Here is a 24,767-nt window from a genome sequence, read left to right as displayed (position 1 = left end):
TAAAAACAACAAATGCTGATATTTAAAAGGTATATTTATTTCATTCGTTATAATTTTCTTATATTTTATATTTCGCTATAAAATACAAGCAACTTGTAGACATTTCGATGTATTTTTGGACATTTTCGATAGTAAAACGAATTCTCAACTTAAAACAATTTAATTGCATATGTAAGTGAAGGGTGAGATAAATTTAATAGTTTTTAAATATAGTAAATTTTAACGTTTTTAAGCATTGAAGTTTGACAAGTACATTTGTAGAATGTGGTTATACTTCTTAGCATTGGCAAAACAATGGAAACAAGAAATAAGACTAAAACAAAAGGAAAATGCAAGAGAACGATGGGGCGGGGCATTGGATATCAAAAGATAGTGATAAAATAAACATAATACTGAAGTTTCCATCCCTGTATGAACGCGTTAGTAGAAAATATTCGCCGCAATAAACGTTGCATTCAAATGATAGAGATGCCAGATGAGCTGTACATGAAATACATTTATTTTAGTTTTTAAAATAAAAACACATATTTTAATCTTAATATGTGAAAAGAAAATAAATAAATTGCTTTTAGCATTCATTAAATGCATCTGTTAAATTTTAATAAAAAAAGTTTAATGTAGTATTAGTAAATTATTTAATTTATTATTGTTATTTTAGCATCCGTTTACACAAACTTTATCAGCTTTTTAATATTCAAAATTATATGTGGCTCTCTTAATCGTCAATATACAATAAATTATCAAATCTGGCAACATCTAGTACACAATTTAACAACCGTGAGTTTTTATATCAAACACACAATTGTTTCGTTCTAATTTTATTTTGCAAACTTTTACCAAACTCACTAAGAAAAAATAATTAATTTTTATAAAATGTAAGTGTAAACAATAAAATAATTATAAAATAGTTGAAATCCCTAAAAGGCAAACAAATAACACCCCCAAACAACTATAAATAACACAAACAATACAAATAAAAGCGATGATTTCATTTTGCCTTGAGAAAGAAGAAGTAAAAACGGATGAAAAAAAAACTTGAACGATTTTTTTCTATCCGTCTAGCTTGCTTGTGTTGTTGCTTCCGTACTTCGCCGCAGCGAGACAAGTTTGTGACGCGACTGAGCAGTTCAAGTGACAGCGGGAGTGAAACAACAACAAAAAGAAAAACCCAATTGTAAAAATAAAAACAAATTTAAAAGAAAAATAAAACAACAATAAAAAAAATAATCGTAAAAAAAACAACGTAGAAAAATCAGTTGCTTTTAACAGAGGAAGAAAAAAAAGAGAAAATGTGGCAGAGTGTGGGATTTTCTTAAGACAAACACTTGTTAATTAATTGATTTTTCACAAAACAACTAAAAATTATCTATCAGTGATATTTACATGTGTTTATCTTTCATTTATTTTTATTTTCTTTTATTGTAGAAAAAGCATAATAGTATATTGTGAAAATTTTAAAGAAAAAAAAACCAAGAACGAAACGACGACGACATTAAACAGGGAAAGCAAAAAAAAAACAAGCATTAGATACAAACCAAAATCTTTGAACAATTTTTTACAACTTTTACAAAAAGTCCAATCATAAAAAATTGATTTTTAAGACTTTCCTTGCAACAGCTTTTTATAAAAAGCAAAGATTAACAAAACCATAAAACCAGGAAGGAATATCGTTAGGATTTTCCCTGGATTTTAAACGAAACGAAACTTTTGCTCACTGAACTCTTTGGAAGAGTATTAACAATCCTACCAACAAAACAAACGACCACATACAAACAAAAATATGATGGAATCACCTCCACTATTTAATAGTGTAGAAGACGAATGTCGTTATTGGAAGGAAAGGGCTAAACTTTATCATAAAGAGTAAGTGGAGAGGAGTTATTATTTTTATATATTAAAATAAGTAAAAAATTATGGGTTTTAATTTGTTTGTGTATTTATTCATATTCAGGTGGACAGATGTTAAGCAGGAGTATGACGAATACGTTGAGCAATCACGTGAAATGGAAGCCGAAATGGATGCTACTATTGATCAGAAACAGGCAACAATTAAAGATCTCAGATTTAAATTATCATCAGTGGAAAAAGAAAATGAATCACTTAAGGTTAGTACAGAGAATTTAAAAACAGCTTATCTATTCGTCTTACCATAAGAAATTGGATTTAACAAAAGAAAAGTCATGATAGCCTTATTACTGAATAAGAAAAATTAACCAATTTTCTTGTCGTCAATACGAAATGTTTCTTTACTCTATAAAACTGGGCACACCCACTAAAAAATATGTTTGCACCGTAATTCTCTAGATCGAACCATTAAATTATATCGTCACCTAAATTCCAAAACAACTGGAACACTACTTTTGTTTTCCTTTATTTAATTCCCAATCAGACTAAATGTTTACAAATCAAAAAACTAACACAAATTAATTAAAATATAACATTTTCTTTATTTGTTATACATATCAGATATTCCAATATTTTTGTTAATAATGGCACAATAGTGATTTATGAATGTGATTGTTCCGAATCTTATACATGTATCTTTCACTCAGTGTACAAAGTGTAGAAATTGTTTGAATTTTCGTACCTAAAATTTGTAAAGGTTCTAATCATCAATTAAAATTGAAAGTCCATTATCTTTTTAAGTACTTGATTAAACAAAATACTTATTTTAACAGAACTTCGTGTTTATAACTACAAAAGTATGTTAAAATCATATCAAAATTATCATCGAACCCTGTTAAATTGTTAACAAAGAGAAAAGTCGTAAAATAATTATATTTTTATAAAAAACTGATGAAAAGCACTATAGAATAATAGATACCTATGGGCATTTCCACAAAAAGCTTCACCGTGATCAAAAATTAAAATTTTAATAAACAAATTAATATTTCTAATATTATACCTGCACATTCAGCGAATAAAATCCGTTCCTATTTATATTAAGCTAAAATGTATTAATATACAAACGTTTTTATATATATTTTTTTCAATTATTATTAAAATTATTCGAATGACGAATATTCTGTGATTAAATAAACATACTGTTTTATGATTTGTTTTATTAATTTATTTTTATTGTCATTTTGTTAAATTTTAATAAAATTTAATGATTTTCTATGAGAAAACACTTACAGCCAGGCCCACGATGTCGAAAGAAAAACGATTCGAACAAATTTGAATGAAAACTGTTCGAAAGAATTTTAAAAACTGAGTGTTTTTCATACAAATTTTTTCGAATCGTTTTTCTTTCGACATCGTGGGCCAGGCTGTTAATTTTAATTTCGGATTGTGAAAATAAGTATTTTAAGCAAAAATACATTTATGAATACTATTTTAATGAATTTTGCTTAAAAATGCTGTTTAAATTTTTTATAAATACGGCCGTTATAATATAACGGCCGTATTTCTTCTCAGCCCAATTTTCTTTGTTGAGAAAATTGGGCTGAAAACGACCTATACAAAGCTCCAATATTGCAGTAAAAGGAAAAAGAGAAAAATTTTAACTTTGTTCTGATTTTCTTTCTGCATTGAAATCAGTAAAGAATATATCTAACAACGACTACTACGTTTCACACTTAAAACTGGTGTGAATAGCTGGTAGGATTTTCTTTATGATGATGGCCAAATTTGTTGCTAATCGAATGATTCCATTATATCCATATTTTTTTCGGTTCTAGCAGCAAATAGTTGGCAATGATTAAAATTTTTCAGACACAGCCGATCAATTTCATCATTAAGAATGAATCAAATTGAAATGGTATGTGTATAAATGTTAATCGAATTTTTCTTCAATTCTCATAGATAGTTTATACAGTTTCCTATATACAGGCTTTCAAGGTCAAGGTTTGAAAGGAATTATTAGTGATCCTAACATTACAACTTCTAAGGATATTCATATTTAAGGAAAATAATAACAATAATAGTGATTTAAATTTGTTTATAAACAATCTGATTTGCGAAATGTCGCTTTCGAAGCGAACTAGAATTTATTGATTTTATACCTATTAAAACTACGTGTGTGACCAGACCGTTCAAATGCCACTTATATTTCAAACCCTTAAAAGTGTTGAACCAACATTGTGCAACCAAATACAGTTATTTTATACTCCATTTAAAACGCAGGTAAAATTCGAAGAATACTTATTTGAAACAACATTTAACTGGTTTTTGATTTAATTTAGTATTAAAAAAATTCTGGGAATGAAGAGATTTTTAATTTCCTCCCGGGAAGAGAAAAAGTCCGGGAAATTTGGAACCCTAGTACTTGGTTAAAATGGAATAAACGGAAATGAATATTTTTCAGATAAAAATGCATCACTTGTATTCCACACAAAATATTTATCGTAAAGATCTGAGCGTTTACTGCGTAACTCAATCCGAAAACGAAAATGTTCGAAAATGTGTGCTAAATACATTGTAATTCGAAAAGATTTCCTTTGGAATCGAATTAGGGAGTAACCCCCTGGATTTACTGATAGAAACTAAATATTCAGAAGAAGATAGAAATAATATTTTCACCTTAACTTCGTCATGGTATAGAAGAATCAACAGTGAACATAAACCAATTTACGAATAATAGTCAAACGTATTCTATAAGACTAGATTACATTAAATTTGAATGACTTTGGCTGGGTCACACTAGAGCAACACTTTCTTATTTGTTAATGATCCAATGTCGCGTTCTGGTACCTAAATCATAATTTGTTAATTCAAATCAAAGTTTGGTGGCTTTAACTAAGGAACAAAAAAACTGGCATAAATCAAGATCTTGGCAACAGCTTGTATTTGAATTATATGCATAAAAATGTCGCGTGACAGAAGTCACACAAAAATCAAACACATCAACAAGGTAACTGTAAATTGATAGCTAAATTATTCCAGTTATCACAATGGGATCAGATTTGAATGGACCCAAGTGAGCTGCTTTGAGGAGCACCTGCCCATGGACCTATTCCAGTTAAAATATTTCGTTGATAAATTATGTTCCAATTTGCTAAATTGTCCATTTTTCTAGAGGTAGTCATTAAGAATGAATCAAATTGAAATGGTATGTGTATAAATGTTAATCGAATTTTTCTTCAATTCTCATAGATAGTTTATACAGTTTCCTATATACAGGCTTTCAAGGTCAAGGTTTGAAAGGAATTATTAGTGATCCTAACATTACAACTTCTAAGGATATTCATATTTAAGGAAAATAATAACAATAATAGTGATTTAAATTTGTTTATAAACAATCTGATTTGCGAAATGTTGCTTTCGAAGCGAACTAGAATTTATTGATTTTATACCTATTAAAACTACGTGTGTGACCAGACCGTTCAAATGCCACTTATATTTCAAACCCTTAAAAGTGTTGAACCAACATTGTGCAACCAAATACAGTTATTTTATACTTCATTTAAAACGCAGGTAAAATTCGAAGAATACTTATTTGAAACAACATTTAACTGGTTTTTGATTTAATTTAGTATTAAAAAAATTCTGGGAATGAAGAGATTTTTAATTTCCTCCCGGGAAGAGAAAATGTCCGGGAAATTTGGAACAATAGTACTTGGTTAAAATGGAATAAACGGAAATGAATATTTTTCAGCAAAAAATGCTTTTAAACATCACTTGTATTTTACACAAAATATTTATCGTAAAGATCTGAGCATTTACTGCGTAACTCAATTACTGATAGAAACTAAATATTCAGAAGAAGATAGAAATAATATTTTCACCTAACTTCGTCATGCTATAGAAGAATCAACAGTGAACATAAACCAATTTACGAATAATAGTCAAACGTATGCTAATAGACTAGATTACATTAAATTTGAATGACTTCGGGTCAAACTAGAGCAACACTTTTTTATTTGTTAATGATCCAATGTCGCGTTCTGGTACCTAAATCATAATTTGTTAATTCAAATCAAAAGTTTAGTGGCTTTAACTAAGGAACAAAATATCTGGCATAAATCAAGATCATGACAATAGCTTGTATTTGAATTATCTTATATATAAATAGGCCACACGTTTTTTTGTGGTACACTTTTAAGTATGTTATTGTCCACCAATATTGATGAAACATATATGGTTTAAAAGGTTATATTCTCTAGATTTGCAGAACATCATATTTTTTAAATTCTTTCCATAAAAGTGGTAAAAAGCGTTTAAAAGTGTTCGAATTTCGGCCACCGGGCGATCCTAGTAAGCATAAAAATGTCGCGTGACAGTAGCACTGTAAATTGATAGCTACATTATTCCTTTTAAATTTAAAAAAATCTGTAATAAAGTATATTCCAATTCGCTAATTTGTCCATTTTTCTAGAGGTATTAAAAAACGGGTTTTATTTTTTGTTGCGTTCGGGATACCATGTTTATTGCTAATATATTGGAAACAACTAATCGACAAAACCTGTTTTTTCAATAGTGCTACAAATATGTTGTCGAAAAATATAAATAGGAAAAACATTTTTTCAGGTTTCTCTTCAAAGGTGTTCGAATGTCACGTTCAAGACTGTGTAAAAGTCCATATTCAATTAAAAATACGGATCATAAGTTACTCTATGCAAACATCCACTAGGAGACCCCTGGGTAAATTCTGATCACCTTCGAAAAGAATAAAATTGTACAAAGAAAAGAACCAAGGATATTATAATAATCAAAAAATATATTATTAGTAGAAAATACGAAACCAGAGTTCCTATACAGCCCAATTATGAAAAAAAATTCCCCGGGAGTTTTTTTCCCTTTTCTCATTTTTCCTATTCAAATTCTATGTTAAAAAACGAAAAGCGAAAAAACTCCCGGCGATTTTTTTTTCATAATTGGGCTGATAATTTACGTTCTCTGATGATACTCAAGAAATCTAAAGGCTACAAAGAGTAAAGTTACCCAGTCCATCATAGTCACCCCTATCGTTAAAAACATGTGAAATTTATGTTCCCATGAAATATCCATTTCCCTCGAAGGGAAAATTGCTATCGTGATATTCCCCTAAACTTTTAATTCACAATAGTTGATTTTGTTCGTAGCAGCTGTTTATTGTTTACAAAATTTCATCTAAAAATTTCACAACATGGGACATTTTTTCACATGAACAAAGTTTATAAACGAAAAATGGGAAATGGGAACATATTTCATGTGAAATAATGATTCGGGAAAGGGGTGAGTATCGTATGTTCTGCAATTTGATCCTATGACATTGTATCCTTGGGTATTGGCAGATGATATGTTCCACAGTTTCCATCTCCTCGACTTCCTACAGTGACTCATTATCACCCCCAAAGAAGTCCTTAAATTGTAACTATCGAACTGCAACAGCAGTGGGGTTTTTGTTATGTCTAGCTTGGACCCTTGGCACATTACCATCCGTTCTGTTCCATCAGAATTTTTTGGTAGCAACAAAGTATCAGATATATCCCTATAAAAGTGATAGATCACAGATTTTACCTCAATCTCTCTCACTTCCAATATAAGTCCAGAACATTATCTTACAATTTCGCCCGCGTCTACCCTGTCCCTTTCTAGCAACGCTATTGACTCCCGAAAGAATAATGACGTTTCCAAGACACCGTATTTCGTATAGCATATTTGCTTTCACGTATCGGTTTCATTGACTCAAGCAGGTATAGAATGATAAACAATGCAGCCTGAGCTGTTTTTATAAATTGACACAAGTGATACTAAGTGAGTTTTACCGCTTACCCTTATTGAGTATATTCCTTAATCTATCATAGAGTCCCTTCATAAATATAGCTCTGACAAATGATGTGTAAATCCAATCGAAATTAAATGTAAAAACTCAAATTTTTAAATAATACAAATAAAACTTTCTCATGTCTGTGACAATTCTTTAGAAAACACAAAAACCAAGTCTTACTTAAGGTTAAACAGATTGTCTTTTAACAAATAAGTTCGATTTTTTACAAGCATCCTTTTTTTTTTTTTTTTTTTTTTTGTATAATAAATATTTTATTTATTTTTCTTCAATTTATATAACCAAGCCTTAGGGGCCATTAATGGCTATATATAGGTTATTGTTTATATAAGGAAATGTTTATCATCATGAATGTGTGAAAATTTATAAATTATCTAAGTAATTACTCATTAACTAAGTGCTTTCGGTATTATTAGTATTATAAAAGTGTCTGCAAAGCCAGAGCCTGTGTTGTTTCGAATAGAATTAGGAAGTAACACCCCTAACATTAGGTCTTATATTCAATACGTAGATTTTCAAATACCTCTTATTCTTTATATTTGTGTCATGAAATAATAAAAGTCATTAACACTTGTGGATGAGAAGTAGCTGGATTGTTTTTTCCACATTTGTTTTCTATTATTACAAATAATCAATATTGGTTTTCTGTTTCCTAAGTATGTATGCAGTCATGCTCATAGAAAAAGGATTTGTTAATCACCTCTTCTGCTTACTCTTTTTATATTTTTATACATAACGAGCCCTAATAGTGTAAATAGCTTAAGTACAAAACACAAAACTTTTACAGGAGAAGAATTTTTGCATTTCTATATAAATAAACAAGTAATAAGCAGTTAAGCTAATCTTGCTTTTGCTAAAAATATTCGTAACGATACTTCTTAGGCCTTCATACGTACGATAGGAATATGTTAATGATCCTTAATTATTAATTTTCATAAAAAAAGGAAAATTTATTACTTAAGCTTTTTTTACTGTTAGGTCTCAATATTACCTACTTTATCGTATTTTTATTTTTGCATCAAAATAACATGTTGTCAAGCTTAGAAGTTAGGAACATTTTATTTCTATACCTACCACTTTGTATGCAAACATTTTGCGTAACAACAATGAAAAAAATACTCTTGCATAAAAGCTATAGATTTTAAATCTGAAAACTGCTTTAAGTGTTCACATAATAACTATGATAGTTATTAATCCAGTGATGTAAATAAAAAACTGTATTGGTTTAGCCACAGCGGTGTTTTTTGTGTAAGCTAATAACTATAATAGTGTTGCTGGAATGTGTGGCGCCAATAATTTAATAAGGTCGTCTACTCTTAAAACTGTTGGAAAATAGCCAACATATTAAACTATATACTATATCTGATTTATTTTGTATTTAAAGGTTAAAAAAAGCATTACCGCAAATACTATTTCATAAATTAACAAGTAAGAGAGCTATATTCGGCTGCGCCGAATCTTATATCGCCCCCTCAATAAAACAATAGTGTATTGCATAATAAGAATCTACATAACTGATTCTATATGTGGTTAAAATTTGGTGAAATTCTACTTCCACAAAGTGGGTCATAAGATCAATTGAAATTTTACTTTTTTATTTATTTATTTTCAACAACCTAGCCTTATTGTCTAGATGTCTACTAACACATTTTAAACTCAATTATTTCGAAATGGCAAAAAAATTATACACTATGGTTTTATTAGGGGGACGATATACCCTTCACCAAATTATACTTCAAAATAAAAATTTTAAATATTTTTAGGTAAATAAAATTTATTTTTTTTCAAAGTTTTTTTTAATTTTTTGTAAAAAATTTTTTTTCGAATTGTTTTTTTAAATTTAATTTAATTTTTTTTTTTAAATTTAAAATTTTTTTTTTTTGTGTTTTCAATTTTTTTTTTAAATATTTAGCGAAAAAAAACTTTTGGTGAAAAAAAAATTCGGGTTAAAAAAATTTTTTTCCGATTGTAAGTCCAACTACTATGCTCTTATATACTACGTCGTTGCAAAGGTCTTTGAAATATATATTATTAGATATCCATATATTAATGACTTAGTAATCCAGATATAGGTCAAAAATAGAGGTTGTCCTGTTTTTTTCCTTATATCTCAGCCATTTGTGGACCGATTTTCTCGATATAGCAACCGAGCCGGAAGAATTCCGGAGATATTGATGTATGAATCGTGTATGTAAGTAATTTGGGGGCTTCGGAATGTTGATTTCAACAGACAGACAGATAGACATACGGGCATGGCTTAATCGACTCCGCTATCTATTAGGATCCAGAATATATACACTTTGTGGGGTCGCAAATGAAAAATGTAGAAATTACAAACGGAATGACAAACTTATATAAAATATACCCTTACGCTCAATGCGGTAAAGAACTTAGAATACCGCATTGCGCTCTGAAACTTTCTGAACTTCAACCTAGCATTAGCTTTGGCTCTGTGCACGAAAGAATCAGAGCATTTAACTTTACGTGCTGCTTTTGTGATAGAAGTTTTGGGAGCTCTTCGAAAAAGTTGTTCGACTTCTTTTGCCTTACCAATATCTGTTAGACCTTTTTTCTTCCTGATCCATGTTTCCATTCAGTGTTCAATTCTTCCTTATACCTTTTAATGGATTTGGAAACAGTATTACTATAAACCTTCTGACCTTTTGCTATTTTTCTGAAAAGTTTTAAATATTTTTTCACTTACTTTTTTCGGTGACCATTGCTATTTAAAATGGAGAAAATCGGACCATATATTTTTCTAATACCTTTAATTTGTTATTTACAGAACTTAGCATCCGAAATATAGGCCAAAATCGATGGAGTTATGTTTTTTTTTGTTTGCATGTGTGTATCTTAGCCGGATTTTTAAAACCAAATCTCATAAATATTAGGGTATTCAATTAATCGGGATTCTAGTTTAATCGGTTAATCGAGCAAATAATTAATCGGTGCTTAGATTTTATCGGTTAACCGAATAATTTCTTTTTCAATCTTAAATTAATAATAAAACCACGGTTAACCGATTACCCTAATAAATATATAAATATACATACTATGATATTTTGATAACTGTTGGATATCTGAGGGCTGCAAACGTATTTGGACCAATACACCAACACACGGATAACGTTAAACAGATTGCCCTAAGTTTAAGGATCTTCATGGTCTCATGTAGGAAGGCCTTAACTCAAATATGTTGAAATTTACGGGAGAAGGTAAAAACATAATAGAAACTGTAACTGTAAAACAGTAATTTCTGATACTATTGCATTCAATTTTTGTGACGAGATGTATTTGTGTGAAATGTATTTGAATCACTAAAAAACTCATTTTCGAAAAAATGAAGCCAATGACTAAGTTTTATATATAAAAAAGAGAAAAAAAAACAGGAATGTGGTTTTGATTATTTTTGGTATAATCATTCATACTTCTGTCATATGTATATCCCATTTATAAGTCGATAGTATGATCGAAAACAAATCCTTACATTTTTTCCATTTTCAATTCTATTCATTTCAGATCGATGACATTTTTCACTAACATTTTGTTATCAAAATTCTTTTTCATTCTTTCGAAAACTATCAATAGGATGTCTGTCTTCTTAAATATTGTATTCCCTACATTTATTTCTTATAATTTTAGATCAAACTCGAATCACATAGTATGGAATTAAATAGCATTGAAAAACAATTGGAAAATATGAAAAAAGAACGAGATTCCATGAAAGACTACCTGCGACAGTTGGAACAGAAAAATGATGATTTAGAGCGAGCGCATCGTATACTAAATGAAAGTATTGTAGATTTTGAACGAATGCTGGACAAAGCATATGAAAAGAATGCATTACTCGAGATGGAAGTAGATGAAAAAGAAGTTTTACAAGAAAAACTACAAAGGCTAATGGATGAAACGAGAGGTAAGTTAAAAGTTAATACAAAAATAAATACTATTTATATGAAAACATATTTTTGTAGATCTTAAACAAGAACTTAATGTGAAAACGCGTTACACGTCCACAAACGGTTCACAGAATGGCGGCCTGGTGGGTACTGGCTCCGAGGTAACCACACCCAATGGCATTAATGGTGATATATTGTTGCAGCCTCTCGATACAGCAGCCCTAAATAATACCAATACATTAGGAACAACAAATACAAACAGTACAGCAACAAATATTAATGATTATCAATTACAACAGCGTTCATTAAAAAGTAAGATATGTCGTTCATTAAAACAAACCAGACACGCTTTCAAATTAACCAAAAAATATCGTAAGAAAGATTAAAATAACTTTTGTATCATCTGTCTTTCTTTTGTACACACAAACAAACACAAAAAGCACATTTTTAATTTATTGTATTTTCCATTATTGTTTTATTTTATTTTATTTTATTTTATTTTATTTATTCGCATATACATATTTATTTACAAACATTTTAATTGTTAATCTCATTCATATGTGTAATGTTCTTTTATCTGTATCGTATTTATGTATATTTTTATTTATTTAATTTTATTTCATGAGTTTTATTTTATCAGCTTTTGTCTTATTGTTTTTATGGAAATTTACATGATTTATTTGCATATTGATGGTAACATGTTGTTCTCAGCTTTTAACTTTAAATTTTGGTTCAATATGAGATAATGATGGCTATTATTATTAATATAAAGAAGAAATCGTTTGCCATCATTATCTTTTGTTGAAAAACTTGTCAGTTATGAGTTGTCCTCATGTGACCATCAATATTTATCTGTTAGTCCAAGTGAGTTTTCAAAATAGTTCTTTTTTTACAAAAATGTACAGAATGTTTTCATTACTTTTTTTAGTTTAAAAACAAATTCTATTTAAATTTGTTGTTTCTTTCTATTGAAAATTATGCTATTTCTAAAAAGATTTTGAAAATTATTTATTCGAAAACTAATAATATACAACCAAAGTAATACAATAATTATTACCAACTGATTAATATTTCTTTACTGAAATTTATAATTAAAACTTTGAGTTTGAGAAAATTTTCTTTTAAAATTGACTCAATGGAATTTATTTTAGAAACACTCGCTTATATGTAAAATATTTATGTATGTTATGTTATTTTAAAACTAATTATAATGTAAAAATCTTCATTAATTTAAAAAAAAAAATAAAATCATCAGCTTTCATAATTAGCATTTTCAATCATAATTTCAACGTCATCATCATTCATCATCGTCTGTCTTGAATCATTTCATAATTAAGGAATTTTGTATTTTTTATTTAGTTAAACAATGTGCGTTTGTTGTGTATGTCCCCCCTGTAAATTTAATATATTCTTTTCCTACATCTATCCTATTTTTAGTTTTAGTTTTAGTTTAATTTTAATTTTTCCTCTTTTATTAATATTTGATATGAAAAAATGTAATTTGTTTGTTTTTTGTCTGCTGTCTAGGAAAACCATTTGCCGATCCGGATAATTTACTTAATGGTAATGCAATGACTGCTAGTTCACGTACGACAGCATTTAACATTGTCACTGATATGCTCAAAAAATTAAATGTAAGTGGTTTTTCTTTTCTTTATTTTTATCAAATTATTTGTTTTAATAATGGTGTGGGTTTGTGTCTAATTTATACTTATACTTGAATAATAATAATAATAATCTTCTAGTTGTAATAGTGTTAATATGCATGTATAAATGTTTATTTTTCTAATAATTGTTTAATTATTTGTTTTGTGCTAACAAAAAAACTAGACAACTACAAATTAAAAGTGTTTTATCCATATGAAAGTAATTTATTGCAGCAGAAAAAAACTATTTAAATTAGAAAATAACATTTTCTTATCTATCTCTATCTATGATTTGTTTGTGTATTTGTTTTGTTTGCCATTGTGTAGTTTATTTAAATGTCATTTGTTGAAGAAATTATGAGGTTTATAATTGAAATTACAGATGTTGGAAAATTAATTTTACACGGTATCATTTTGAATATGTTATCTTTAGCTTTGGAAAATGGTACCATTTTCACCATTACAATTTAATTAAAACATGTCCTTTAATGGGCATATATTATTCTTATCCTCGCAAAATTATGCCATTTTCATAATCACAATAGAACTAAAACATGGCGTTTTTAATAGTTTTTCAAGCATTAGTATTTTCAATGTAATGTTCTGTAATTTTTACTTTCGAAACTTTCATAAACATTTTTAACAAACTCAAAGGCTCTGATTGAAAATCAAAAAATTCATTCATTTATTACTAATAAATTTGCTGAGCTAGCTGACTTGTGCAAAAAGGCAAAATTTTAAAATAAAAACAAAAATTGCATGATAAAGAAAGTTTTCACATTCATTGGATTGGAAGTTGTAAGGAAAGAATAGATCAGTTGATATTCACATTGTCATTAATAAAGTGTACATAACACCTTTTTGTACTAACAATTACACTATGCTACACCAAAATTGTGCAGGCATTTCCATTCTTGGAAAATAATAAAAAAATCTGTTCAATTCCGGGAATTCCCCTGAAATTTTTTAGTACAAAATTAAGCCAAAGAACAGTAAATTTTACAAATTTAGAAAAAAGGCGCAATTCGTTTCGAAGCAATAAAGCATCTCAATAATTCTCGTCCTACTTGAAATGTTAATTTTCCTCTTTTAACTTAAATTTTTTCTGTTTTTTTTTGTCTGATTAATTTTAGTTGAGATGAAAAAAATTAACTTATTTAAATCGAAAAAATCATTCGATTAGCAACAAATCACAAATAATCTCTTTTATCTACACATGCGGAAATAATACTATAACTTTAAGAAGAAAATTTATAAAGAAATTACCGAAAAAATTCCGTCAAAAATGTCCAGAAAATTTATAACAAAAAAAATATTTCCGGGAATTCCCAGGAAAATTTTCACAATTCGGAACCCTAATCAGAGTTCATCAATATACTTAAAGTTTTTCTCGATCACTTCGTTACATTTACATATTAAAAGCAAAAAATCGTATCTTTCAAACAAAATAAACAATTTAATAGTCAGTTCAAAAGAAAATAAGGAGTGCGCACGAAAAAATGGTGCTTGCGTTTATCGTAAACAAATTGAAACTAATAAGTGAATTGTTTTATATTTATTATGTTATTAACAGCAGCTATGTTCAAGTTAATAATTAATAAATCTCTATATATTTATATTTTTGTTTTAAGATTTCTTAACATCTCAGTAAATTTTTTACTTGAAGTGGCAAAAATAGTTTGAAACTTTTTTACAATTTGAACTGACAAATCAGATTGTAGATAAACAAATTTAAACCACTATTATTGTTATTATATTCGAAAAATGAATATCCTTAAAAGTTGTAATATTGGGCACTTTAGTAATTACTTTAAAAACATACAATTTCAAATGGAAAATGACGATGTCGGCCCAGAATACAATTATTGACTAAGACTATTTAAAATCTTGAAATCATAGGTCTCTTGATAACTTTTTTTTGGAAAGTTTATGGAAGTTGTGTTAATTGATTAAAGAGATCAATGGATGCTCACTAAAGCCATTTACATTTTCCATTATTCATTTAAAATGTTAAAAATTCGTGTTTTTACTTTTTACCAATTCTTAATTTTTATAAAAACTTAGCATGTAATTAAGATAAGTTTCAGCGAGACGTTTTTTACAATAGAGTAAACTGATTTTGCGAAATTATTTCGCATATATTTCATTCCAAACATTTTATATGTAGTTTGACAGCATTTCGCACGAAATTTTGAACAGAGTACCTAGCTTAAAATGGAAAAATAAAAAGGAATTTTTGAATTTATTATCAGCAATCCCGCAATTACCAAAAAAATGTTGAAAAATTCCAAAAAATGCTAATTTTTAGTTATTTGGCTATAATATCCATACCAGGGTCGGGGTTATCGGGACCCTTTACAAAATAATTAGAAACATATTGAGCCACCTATAATCGGTTACTATATTTTGTTATCGCATACGCGATTTGAGAATTTTTGCTCTAAAGTTTTATTTTACATAAAAAATAGGTGTTTTTTGAAAGGACCTGGCCTCTCGGTAACAATAATTTTGAAATTGGGTTTCCTTTAAAATATTTTATGAAAACTTAGCTTTCAGAAAGTAGAACATCCTCTTAGAAATTTGTTGCGATAACTTAAAAAGAAAAAAAGTTATTTTTTCCCAAAAAAATAGCGAAAAATCGCTTTTTAAAAAATTTTTAAATTCAAATGCATATAACTTTGGACTTAGTCATTATTTTTAAACAGCTCTATTTCCATTTGACACATACATGTGTTGTTAGTCCAATAAAAGAAAACTGGAGAATGTCGGGAAATATTTGGATACACTGTTATCAAAAAACTATAGTAGGGTGGGTAAAAATGTTGAAAATTAAATTTTCAAAAGCGAATATCTCCTAAGCTATAATAGATAATTGATAGCTACGACGAGGTGTTTTGTAGTGCTCGATGAGAAGATTCTACATGTATAATGTTTTTGAAATCAGAACTCAAACCAAGAAATAATATCGTTTTAAAAATGTAACATACCCGAGGTGTCCTACTTTGAGGGCCCTTGGTCGCGCCCCTGGTGGGCCCTTGTGGTCCACGTTCAAAACTTAAACTCGACAACACTTCTTCTTTGCTCATGTGAAATTTCATTCAAACCAATATAACCATTTTGAAGTTACAGATTTATGTCCCTCTTTTTTTTCTATACCACTGTATGTCGCTTACGATAAAATTTGTTTACTGTAAAATATAAACACTGACTTACGATAAAATCTTACACCCTATATTTTTGATGTTATTAACAATTTTGATATTCTGAGAACGCTTAAACATCAGTCGGTCCATAAAATTTTAATTTCTGCAATAAAACAAAAATTTTAAAAATGTCGCTTACGATAATTTGGCGCTAAGGGTTCGATATATATCAGTTGATTTATCATGTCTATATGACTTGTATATTGTATGTTAACATTAGGAACAGATTGAGATTTTTAAAGACAAACCGATCGATGTTTTACATGAAAATTGTGTCAAAGTTATTGGGCAATATATTTATGGATTAATTAGCAACCGTTTTGAGGTTACCGTTACCTTTTGATTAATAAATAAAAACGACTTAAATACTTTAATATTTCTAAAGAAAATGTGAAAAGACTATGGTAACCAAAAACCACAATCTTATACAGCCATTTGTCAGACAAGGGCTATGAAGATGTTTTGTAGCTTAATACACTTCAAAATTACCATTACAGTGCACAATGGACCCTACGCCCATTGTGATATACTTAGAAATTGTCTCATGTGAATTATATTTATACTTCGCTTATCTCGCGGCTTTGTTAATCTTGTGGTCAACGTGAAAACCATCCGGTACTTCTTGCAAATTTAACTGACTCATTTACACGATAATTAAATCCTCGCTCCGATACGACACGAGTCTCATTCGGCCAAAAGTTGTCAAACTCAACGACAACTGTTTTAAACGGAAGTTTATTCCCTATGGAACAACTTTTGAAGACTGCAGATCTGTTACAACAACAACTTTGAGTAGCTCCGTCAGTGACACATCTTTGAGAATGTCCAGATCATGACATCTTTCAGACAGTCCAAGATATCTTAGTCGAAGTGTAATACCGATTCCTATTCTTCTTCATCCATATAACTTCTGCGATAGCTGTTACATAGGTACCCATAATAAGAGCCAAGTGGTACTTTCAGGGTCAGAGAGACCAGAGCATTTCGAATATTCAACGCGGATTGGATTCTGTTCACACAGAATACACTCTTGTTGCTCCAGGTTGAATTCGTATAAAGTAAAAAGGTTCTAGATCACGAGGCTACATTTAGAAACCAAAAACCGAAAAAACTACGAATTTTGGATACTTTCTACAGATTTTACGGTGGTATAATCTCTGTTTAAGGTCTTTATATTTCCTCCTAAAATTCTTCCAAAAAATCTCTTGGTACAATCCTGGTATAATCTCTGTTTCAATCTCTTGGTACAATCGTGGATTTGAAACTGTCACTTACTCTAAACACTCAATCTAGACAATCGATTGTAGTTGAGCTCTTACTCATTTGGTGGAGAGTTCTTTTGAAAGTCACCATTCCTAAATTATTTGAGATAATCTTACAAATTTCGCCACCTATGATTAAAGACAATACGTACCACATCATCAAACGCTCTTTTCGCTATGATGAACTGCTTGCTTGCTGATCTCATGGCCAAATTAGTTCCTGTCACTCTGCTGTTACGGGAGCATGTAATCGGATGGACTATGAACATGCGTCTGTGCTTAATAGTGTGGGGAGGGTAATCCTGAACAATATTGATTACTGTACTTTTCTTTGACAGAGACATTTTCGTGCTGATCGCGACCAGACAAAATGCAATGGGACACTCCCTCATGAAAGACCATATGATTCACTCAGAAGAGACAAGAGAGTGAACATTTTAATTGCACTGACTTGGACGGTTGTCTTACAATTGTTGTGTTTTGCTGGCTGAAATTTCGGTCATGAAATGTGTCGTGAATTGGTTAAGGTTTTATCGGATATACGGGGTTTATATTCGGATCTATACTAATAGCCTGACTTTGCACAAATCTATCAGGGGTGTCTAAATGACATTAAAATTGTTCCTGGAATGCAGGGCATTACAAGACGACATGCCACACTTGGAAAAAAGTGAATATCTGGTCACCATGGTTTACCAGGTAATCACATTGTACATATTCTGTCAAAGAGGCGGAATTCTAAGTCGGAAATTGTCCTGGTACCATTTCCATGTTGTAAGCGATTATGCATAAACGAGATAGTCCACATAGTATACTTTTACCAAGACAAGGGCGATATGGCGTGAATATTGTGGTCTATCAATAGATCTCATGTACATTTCCCAGGTCACTTGTTCGGATTAAACGACAGGAAAATAATTCTAGCATTTCACGACTACTGTAGATGTTGTTATACTGAGGAAGAGCGGTTGAGTATCTTCTCTGTCACTATACGGACCTAGCAGATTTGAGATTCTGGACTTTAGGTTGCATGACCTGACGAATATGTGGAAGATGAACATCAGAAGGATAAAAAGACTTCGCTCGAAGAAATGAAAGGTTTTGTAAAGGATTCATTACGATTCCTTATTTCCAACTTCTCCCTTGCTATCTGGAGAAGCACGACGGGACCAAGGTTCAATATGACAGAATCTTCTGAATCTTTTATTCGAGATACTTGTATGACGGTTTTTTATGGTCCCGTTTAATAACTTTTTTATATATTTAGCGATGTACATAAAAATAACTTACTAAATTTTTTATTATTTGGGTATTATTTATTTAATATCACATACAGTGGTTGACAAAACAATGGAAACTTTTCCAAATATTTCACTAGTGGCCTAAAATCTGAAAAAAAAATTTAAAAAATGTTAACAGTTTTGTAGTATTTTATTTGTATACTTTTATTAACTTAATTTAACAAAAAACAAAGGACATATTTAATTAAATTCTTAAAATGAGAAAAAAAAATTAAAAGATTTCTTTATTACGGCATTGGCAAAACAATGGAAACTTAGGTATTATTTTAACAAATATGGTCTAAACTTTGCAATAACTCAATATTTTGTTGGGTATCCCTTATTTTTTATAACTGCTACACATCGACGATGCATTGAACCAATTTAAGAGTCAATGGTCTTCTTTGAAATATTTTGCCTCCGATAAATTTTCATTCCTGGTGTAATTTTGGGTCCTTTTTATTGATCTACATTTTCCCATAGATTTTCTATGGGATTGAGATCTGGCGATTGGGCAGGCCACTTCAAAACACGTACCTCGTTGGATTGTAACCACTCGGTTACAACCCTAGATGTGTGTTTCGGGTCGTTGTCGTGTTGGAATCTCCAAACTAGGGGCATATTTTCCTCAGCGTATGGATACATAACATCGTTTAATATGGTTGTGTATCCTATACCATTAATGGTATCTTTTATATTATGAATTGGGCCCATACCTTGCCCTGAAAAACATCCCCATACCATAATATTGCCACCGCCAAACTTTACAGTCTTATTTGTATACTTTGGATCTAATCTGTTTGCCTTTGGTCATCTTACAAATGTTCTCTCATCACTGCCTCTTAAATTGTAATTCGTCGAAAAAGAGGACAGTATTCCATTTCTGTATCGACCAGTTTAAATGATCCCTGGCAAATTGTAGACGAGCAGAACGGTTCTTTTTAGAAATGAGTGGTTTTTTCACAGGACGATAGCAACCAAGACCAGCCTCATTTGCCCTGCGACTAACTATTCGGGTACTTATTTCTAATTTTAGGCTATTAACAACCTCTCGAGGAGTTATTTTTGGGAATTTCTTGAACTCTCTCGCTATTAAATTATTTTGTTTAGGTGTAGTCTTACGAGGTCTTCCACCTAAATGTTGAGTTTTTACAGAACCGGTCTCACGAAATTTCTTTTTAATTTTTGAAACTGCTGATTTATTTATTGAATATTTGTCACAGATACTTTTTTGTTTTAAACCAGCTTTAAAATCGTTAATTATTTTATTTTTTAAGTCTTCTCAAATCTTACCTTTAGCCATTTTCGTTAAATTTGGAAAAAACAATTATGCGAAAAACTTTGAAAAAGAAATTGTGAAAAATTACCAGAATTTAAAAATAAAATAACTGTAAACAGGATGCTTTTTACATCGTTCTTTTATATATTATTTTCGTTTTACACTTCTTTCTTGCAGAAGTTTAAAAGTTTCCATTGTTTTGTCAGTAGCGAAATAGTGAATATTTTTCATTTTGTTCCCTTTTTTCAGAATATAATTAATTATGTTGTTTGTTTTTCAGTTAATTTATAGAAATAAAACTATACAAGTAAAATACTAAAAAAAAAATTTTTAGTTTAAAAAAATATTTTAAATTTTGGGCTATATATGGAATATTTGTAAAAGTTTCCATTGTTTTGTCAACAACTGTATATCTTAAAGATAGGTATAAGTTTAATAACAGGATTAGTTTTTTTTTTTGATATTCAAACATTTAAATTAATTCCTCAATGAATGGAATTCAGTGATATGTCTGATAAAATATGCATGTATGCATGTAATGCATTCAATTGTTCGTCTATGCTACAATATTGAAAGTCTCTGGTCTAGGTTTGTTTCTGTGATAAATTAAACTAAAATTATATGTTTTATAATTAAAAATATATAGAATACACAATCTCACGAGATCAGATTACATAGTTATTTTGCAAGAGCTCAGTATCATTAATTAATCACCCCTATCGCGAATCAACATTTCACATGAAATATTTTCCCTTTTCCTTTTTTCGTTCATCAACTTTGTTCACGTGAAAAAAATTCCCCTTGTTGTGAAATTTTTATATGGAATTTTGTAAACAATAAACAGCTGTTACGAACAAAATCAACTATTGTGAATGTAAAGTTCATCATGATATTCCCGATAGCAATTTTCCCTTCGAGGGAAATGAATATTCCATGGGAACAAAATTTCACATATTATTGCCGATTTGGGTGAATGTCTTTCAATTGGTCTGACCGCTGAGGGCTTCACATTCCTTGGTGCAGAAATTACTTTAGTGTTTTGATTGGCTGATAAAAGTCTCTTCATCCTACAAAATATTGGTAAATTCTTCTTGGCATTTCGAATGTTGATGTTGTGCTTAATGAAATCTCATATCCATAATAAATATGCAAATACGAAATACAAAATGTTCTCTTCAGAATTTCTTACACATAGAAAAAACATTTTTTTTTTATTATTACACATTATTCTTTACACTTTCAAATACTCCTTTCTATCTTACTAATTCTGTTGCACTAAACACTTTAACATAATTCCTCCATTGAAACAGCTTCAATTTCTTAATCTTCCCCTATCGTTTGCATTATTTTTAAGATCATTATCTAAAACTTAGTCATGCATTGTAATTTATCCTTTTCAAAACATTTTCCTAATACCAGAATTGTAATTGCATCATTCATACCTTTCATTTTTGAAGAAAATTTTGAAAGAAAAATCTAACCTGGTCTAACCACTAAGAGAATAATTTCGTTATCAAGCAAAACAACAACCTCAAACATTCTATTCTGTATAAATTATCTTTCAGTTGGATAAAGCACTTTTATGTCCGCAATGTGATCGCTTTAGTTGTATATGTGAACGTACGAAAATCAACTCCAACTCCTCCACCTCCTCCTCAATCAGCACCACAACAACGGCTAACAATGATATTAATGCTAGCAACAAGTCGCTGGCTGAAGATGCCACAGACAACAATAATGTCTTGTTGCGCCGTTCGACTAGTCGCAGTAATACAAGTTTAAATTTTGGTACCAACATTTTTAAACGTTTCGCCGAACGCATGAGTTCGAATAGTAACATTTTCGCCACAAGTTTAAGAAACTCCTGTGCCAGCACTGAAATATCAAACGAAAAGACATAATTATACCTGGCCTGGACGATAAAGACATTGAGATTATATTGTATAATTTTTGGTATTTCTGTAACAATTTGAAAATGGACTGATGAAATATACAAAGCACACCAATTGAAATAAACCCTAATCAAAGTACTAGTGTTCGTTTTAGTAGCTTTAGTAGATTTCTTTAGATTTTAAGACACTTATTCACAATGATCGCTCTTCTTTAGATGGAAATGAAAGTGATATTATTGGTGAATTTAGCCTTACAAAAAGTTTGTATTAATATTTAATGTTTATTATAATTTTATTTAAATAAATATACGTTTTATCTATCACTGTAGCATAATAATTTTTGTATTTGTGTATTTAATTAATTTTTTTTTTTTAATAAATTTTTATATTATTATTTGTTTTTTTGTTATTTTATGTATAAGCTTTATGACACCGCCTTAAGTAACGCCTACCCACCATTATTATATTTGTTTAAAACATTTCTAAAAACTTTCTATTGAGAGAAACATTTAATATGTTTAGGTTTTTGAACTCTCTGAGTTTAAATTTTTCGCGAAAGAAACAAAATATCGTATTTTTCTAACGAATCTATTAATTTCTAAATATTTTCTATTGAGAGAAATATTTAATATCTCTAGGTTTTTGAACTCTCTGAGTTTAAATTTTTCGCGAAAGAAATGAAATATCGTATTTTTCCCACGAAATATTAAAATTAAATTTCCTTTAGAAGTTGTTTCATCTTGCGATATATCATAAAATTCGTATAGAAATTGTTGATCTTGCTAAATATTAAAAAAAAAATGTCTATAAAAATTGGTAATTTACTGCGAAAAATTAAAATTTACTATAGAAATTGTTGATCTTTTTCGAGAGATCAAAATTTACTAAAGAAACAGTTGATCTCTTACTGTTGATCTCTCTTGAAAGATAAAAATGCCCTATTAAAATTGTTGTTATCTCGCAGAATGAAATTTTCCTATAGAAATTGTTATTTCGCGAAAGATATAAATATTTCTTATATAAATTCTAGATCTGTCTCGAAAATTTCATAAAGGATCTGTTGATCACTCACGAAATTTCCTTTAGAAATTGTTGATATTGCTAAAGATCTTAAAATTTCAAATAGAAATTAAAGATATAAATATTTCTTATATATATTCTCGATCTGTCTTGAAAATTTCATAAAGGATCTGTTGATCTCTCACGAAAATTCCAAATTTCCTTTAGAAATTGTTGATATTGCTAAAGATCTTAAAATTTCAAATAGAAATTAATGATCTTGCTAAAGATCAAACAATTTTCTATAGATATTTATTGATCTTGCAAAAGATCAAAAAGTTTAATATTGAAGTTGTTTAGACCCCTTCCATATTAGGCAATTTAGTTGCGCAAGTCTCTTGCCCAATCACAAAACAACATGCTAATTTTTCATCTCCTTAACTCGACCTTACCTCTGACATCAACAAACACAAGAGAATTGCGCAACTAAATTGCCTAATGTGAAAGAGGTCTCATTGATCTCCTTCGAGAAATCAAATTTTCGTAATGAAACTGTTGATCTCTCAGAAAGATCAACATTTCCTAATGAAACTCTCTAGAAAGATCAACAATTTGTTTAAAGAAATTGTTGATCTTGCGAGAGATCAAAAAATTCCATATAGAAATTATTGATCTTTCTAAAGATCACAAAATTTACTAGAGAAGTTGTTGATATCATGTGAGAAATCAAAATTTACTATAGAAATTGTTGATCTCCTTCGGGAAATGAAATTTTCGTAATGAATTTTCTCAAGAAAGATCAACATTGCCTAATGAAACTACTGATCTCCTATCAAAATTGTGGATTTCACTCGACAGATCAAAATAGGTTTTACAAAAATGGTGATCTTGTGAGAGATAAAAAAATTTCCTATCGAAATTGTTGATCTTGCAAAAGATCAAAAAATTTCCTATTGAAGTTGTTGATATCCTGCGAGACATCTAAATTAACTATAGAAATTGTTGATCTCCTTTGAGAGATCAAATTTTCTCAATGAAATCTCTCAAAAAAGTTCAACATTTCCTAAAGAAACTGCTGATCTTCTATCAAAATTGTCGATCACTCTCGAAAGATCAAAATAGGTTTTTAAAAAAATGGTGATCTTGCGAGGGATAAAAAAATTTCCTATAGAAATTATTGATCTTTCTAAAGATAACAAAATTTTCTATAGATATTAAACAATTTTCAACAGATATTATTGATTTTGCTAAAGATTAAAAAATGTCCTATAAAAATTATTGATCTTGCTAAAGATCACAAATTTCCTATAGAAGTTGTTCATATTCTGCGAGAAATCTAGATGTTTGATATTGCTAAAGATCTTACAATTTCCTATTGAAATTGTTGATCTCCTTCTAGAGATCAAATTTTCGTAATGAAACTTTTGATCTCTCAGGAAAGATCAACATTTCCTTATGAAAATGCTGATCACTTACGAAAAATCAAAATTTGTTAATTAAACTGTTGAATTCTCAGGAAAGATCAACATTTCCTAATGAAACTGCTGATATTTTACGAAAAATCTAAATTTCTTGTAAGCTAAAAATTTCCCATCAACA

At 29.4% G+C, this 24,767-nt stretch overlaps 1 protein-coding gene across 2 annotated transcripts; it reads left to right on the top strand.

Annotated features, from left to right (window-relative positions):
- Nucleotides 1-755: 755 nt before the first annotated feature.
- Nucleotides 756-22,490, top strand: nudE (Nuclear distribution protein nudE). Of its 2 annotated transcripts, XM_065503472.1 has the most exons (7): nucleotides 756-875; nucleotides 1,426-1,863; nucleotides 1,952-2,105; nucleotides 11,351-11,624; nucleotides 11,683-11,919; nucleotides 13,135-13,241; nucleotides 21,843-22,490. In XM_065503472.1, exons 2-7 carry the CDS (start codon nucleotides 1,781-1,783, stop codon nucleotides 22,176-22,178), a joined length of 1,191 nt encoding a protein of 396 aa, XP_065359544.1. In that variant the 5' UTR covers nucleotides 756-875; nucleotides 1,426-1,780; the 3' UTR covers nucleotides 22,179-22,490. The 2 variants fall into 2 exon arrangements, with proteins under 2 accessions (XP_065359544.1, XP_065359542.1); XM_065503470.1 differs by lacking the exon at nucleotides 756-875 and having other exon boundaries at nucleotides 1,216-1,863.
- Nucleotides 22,491-24,767: the final 2,277 nt, after the last annotated feature.

The sequence above is a fragment of the Calliphora vicina genome, chromosome 3, assembly GCF_958450345.1.
Source record: "Calliphora vicina chromosome 3, idCalVici1.1, whole genome shotgun sequence".
Taxonomy (NCBI): Eukaryota; Metazoa; Arthropoda; class Insecta; order Diptera; family Calliphoridae; genus Calliphora; species Calliphora vicina.
Note: the sequence above shows the minus strand (reverse complement) of the source record. Positions and strands in the feature narration are given on the sequence as shown.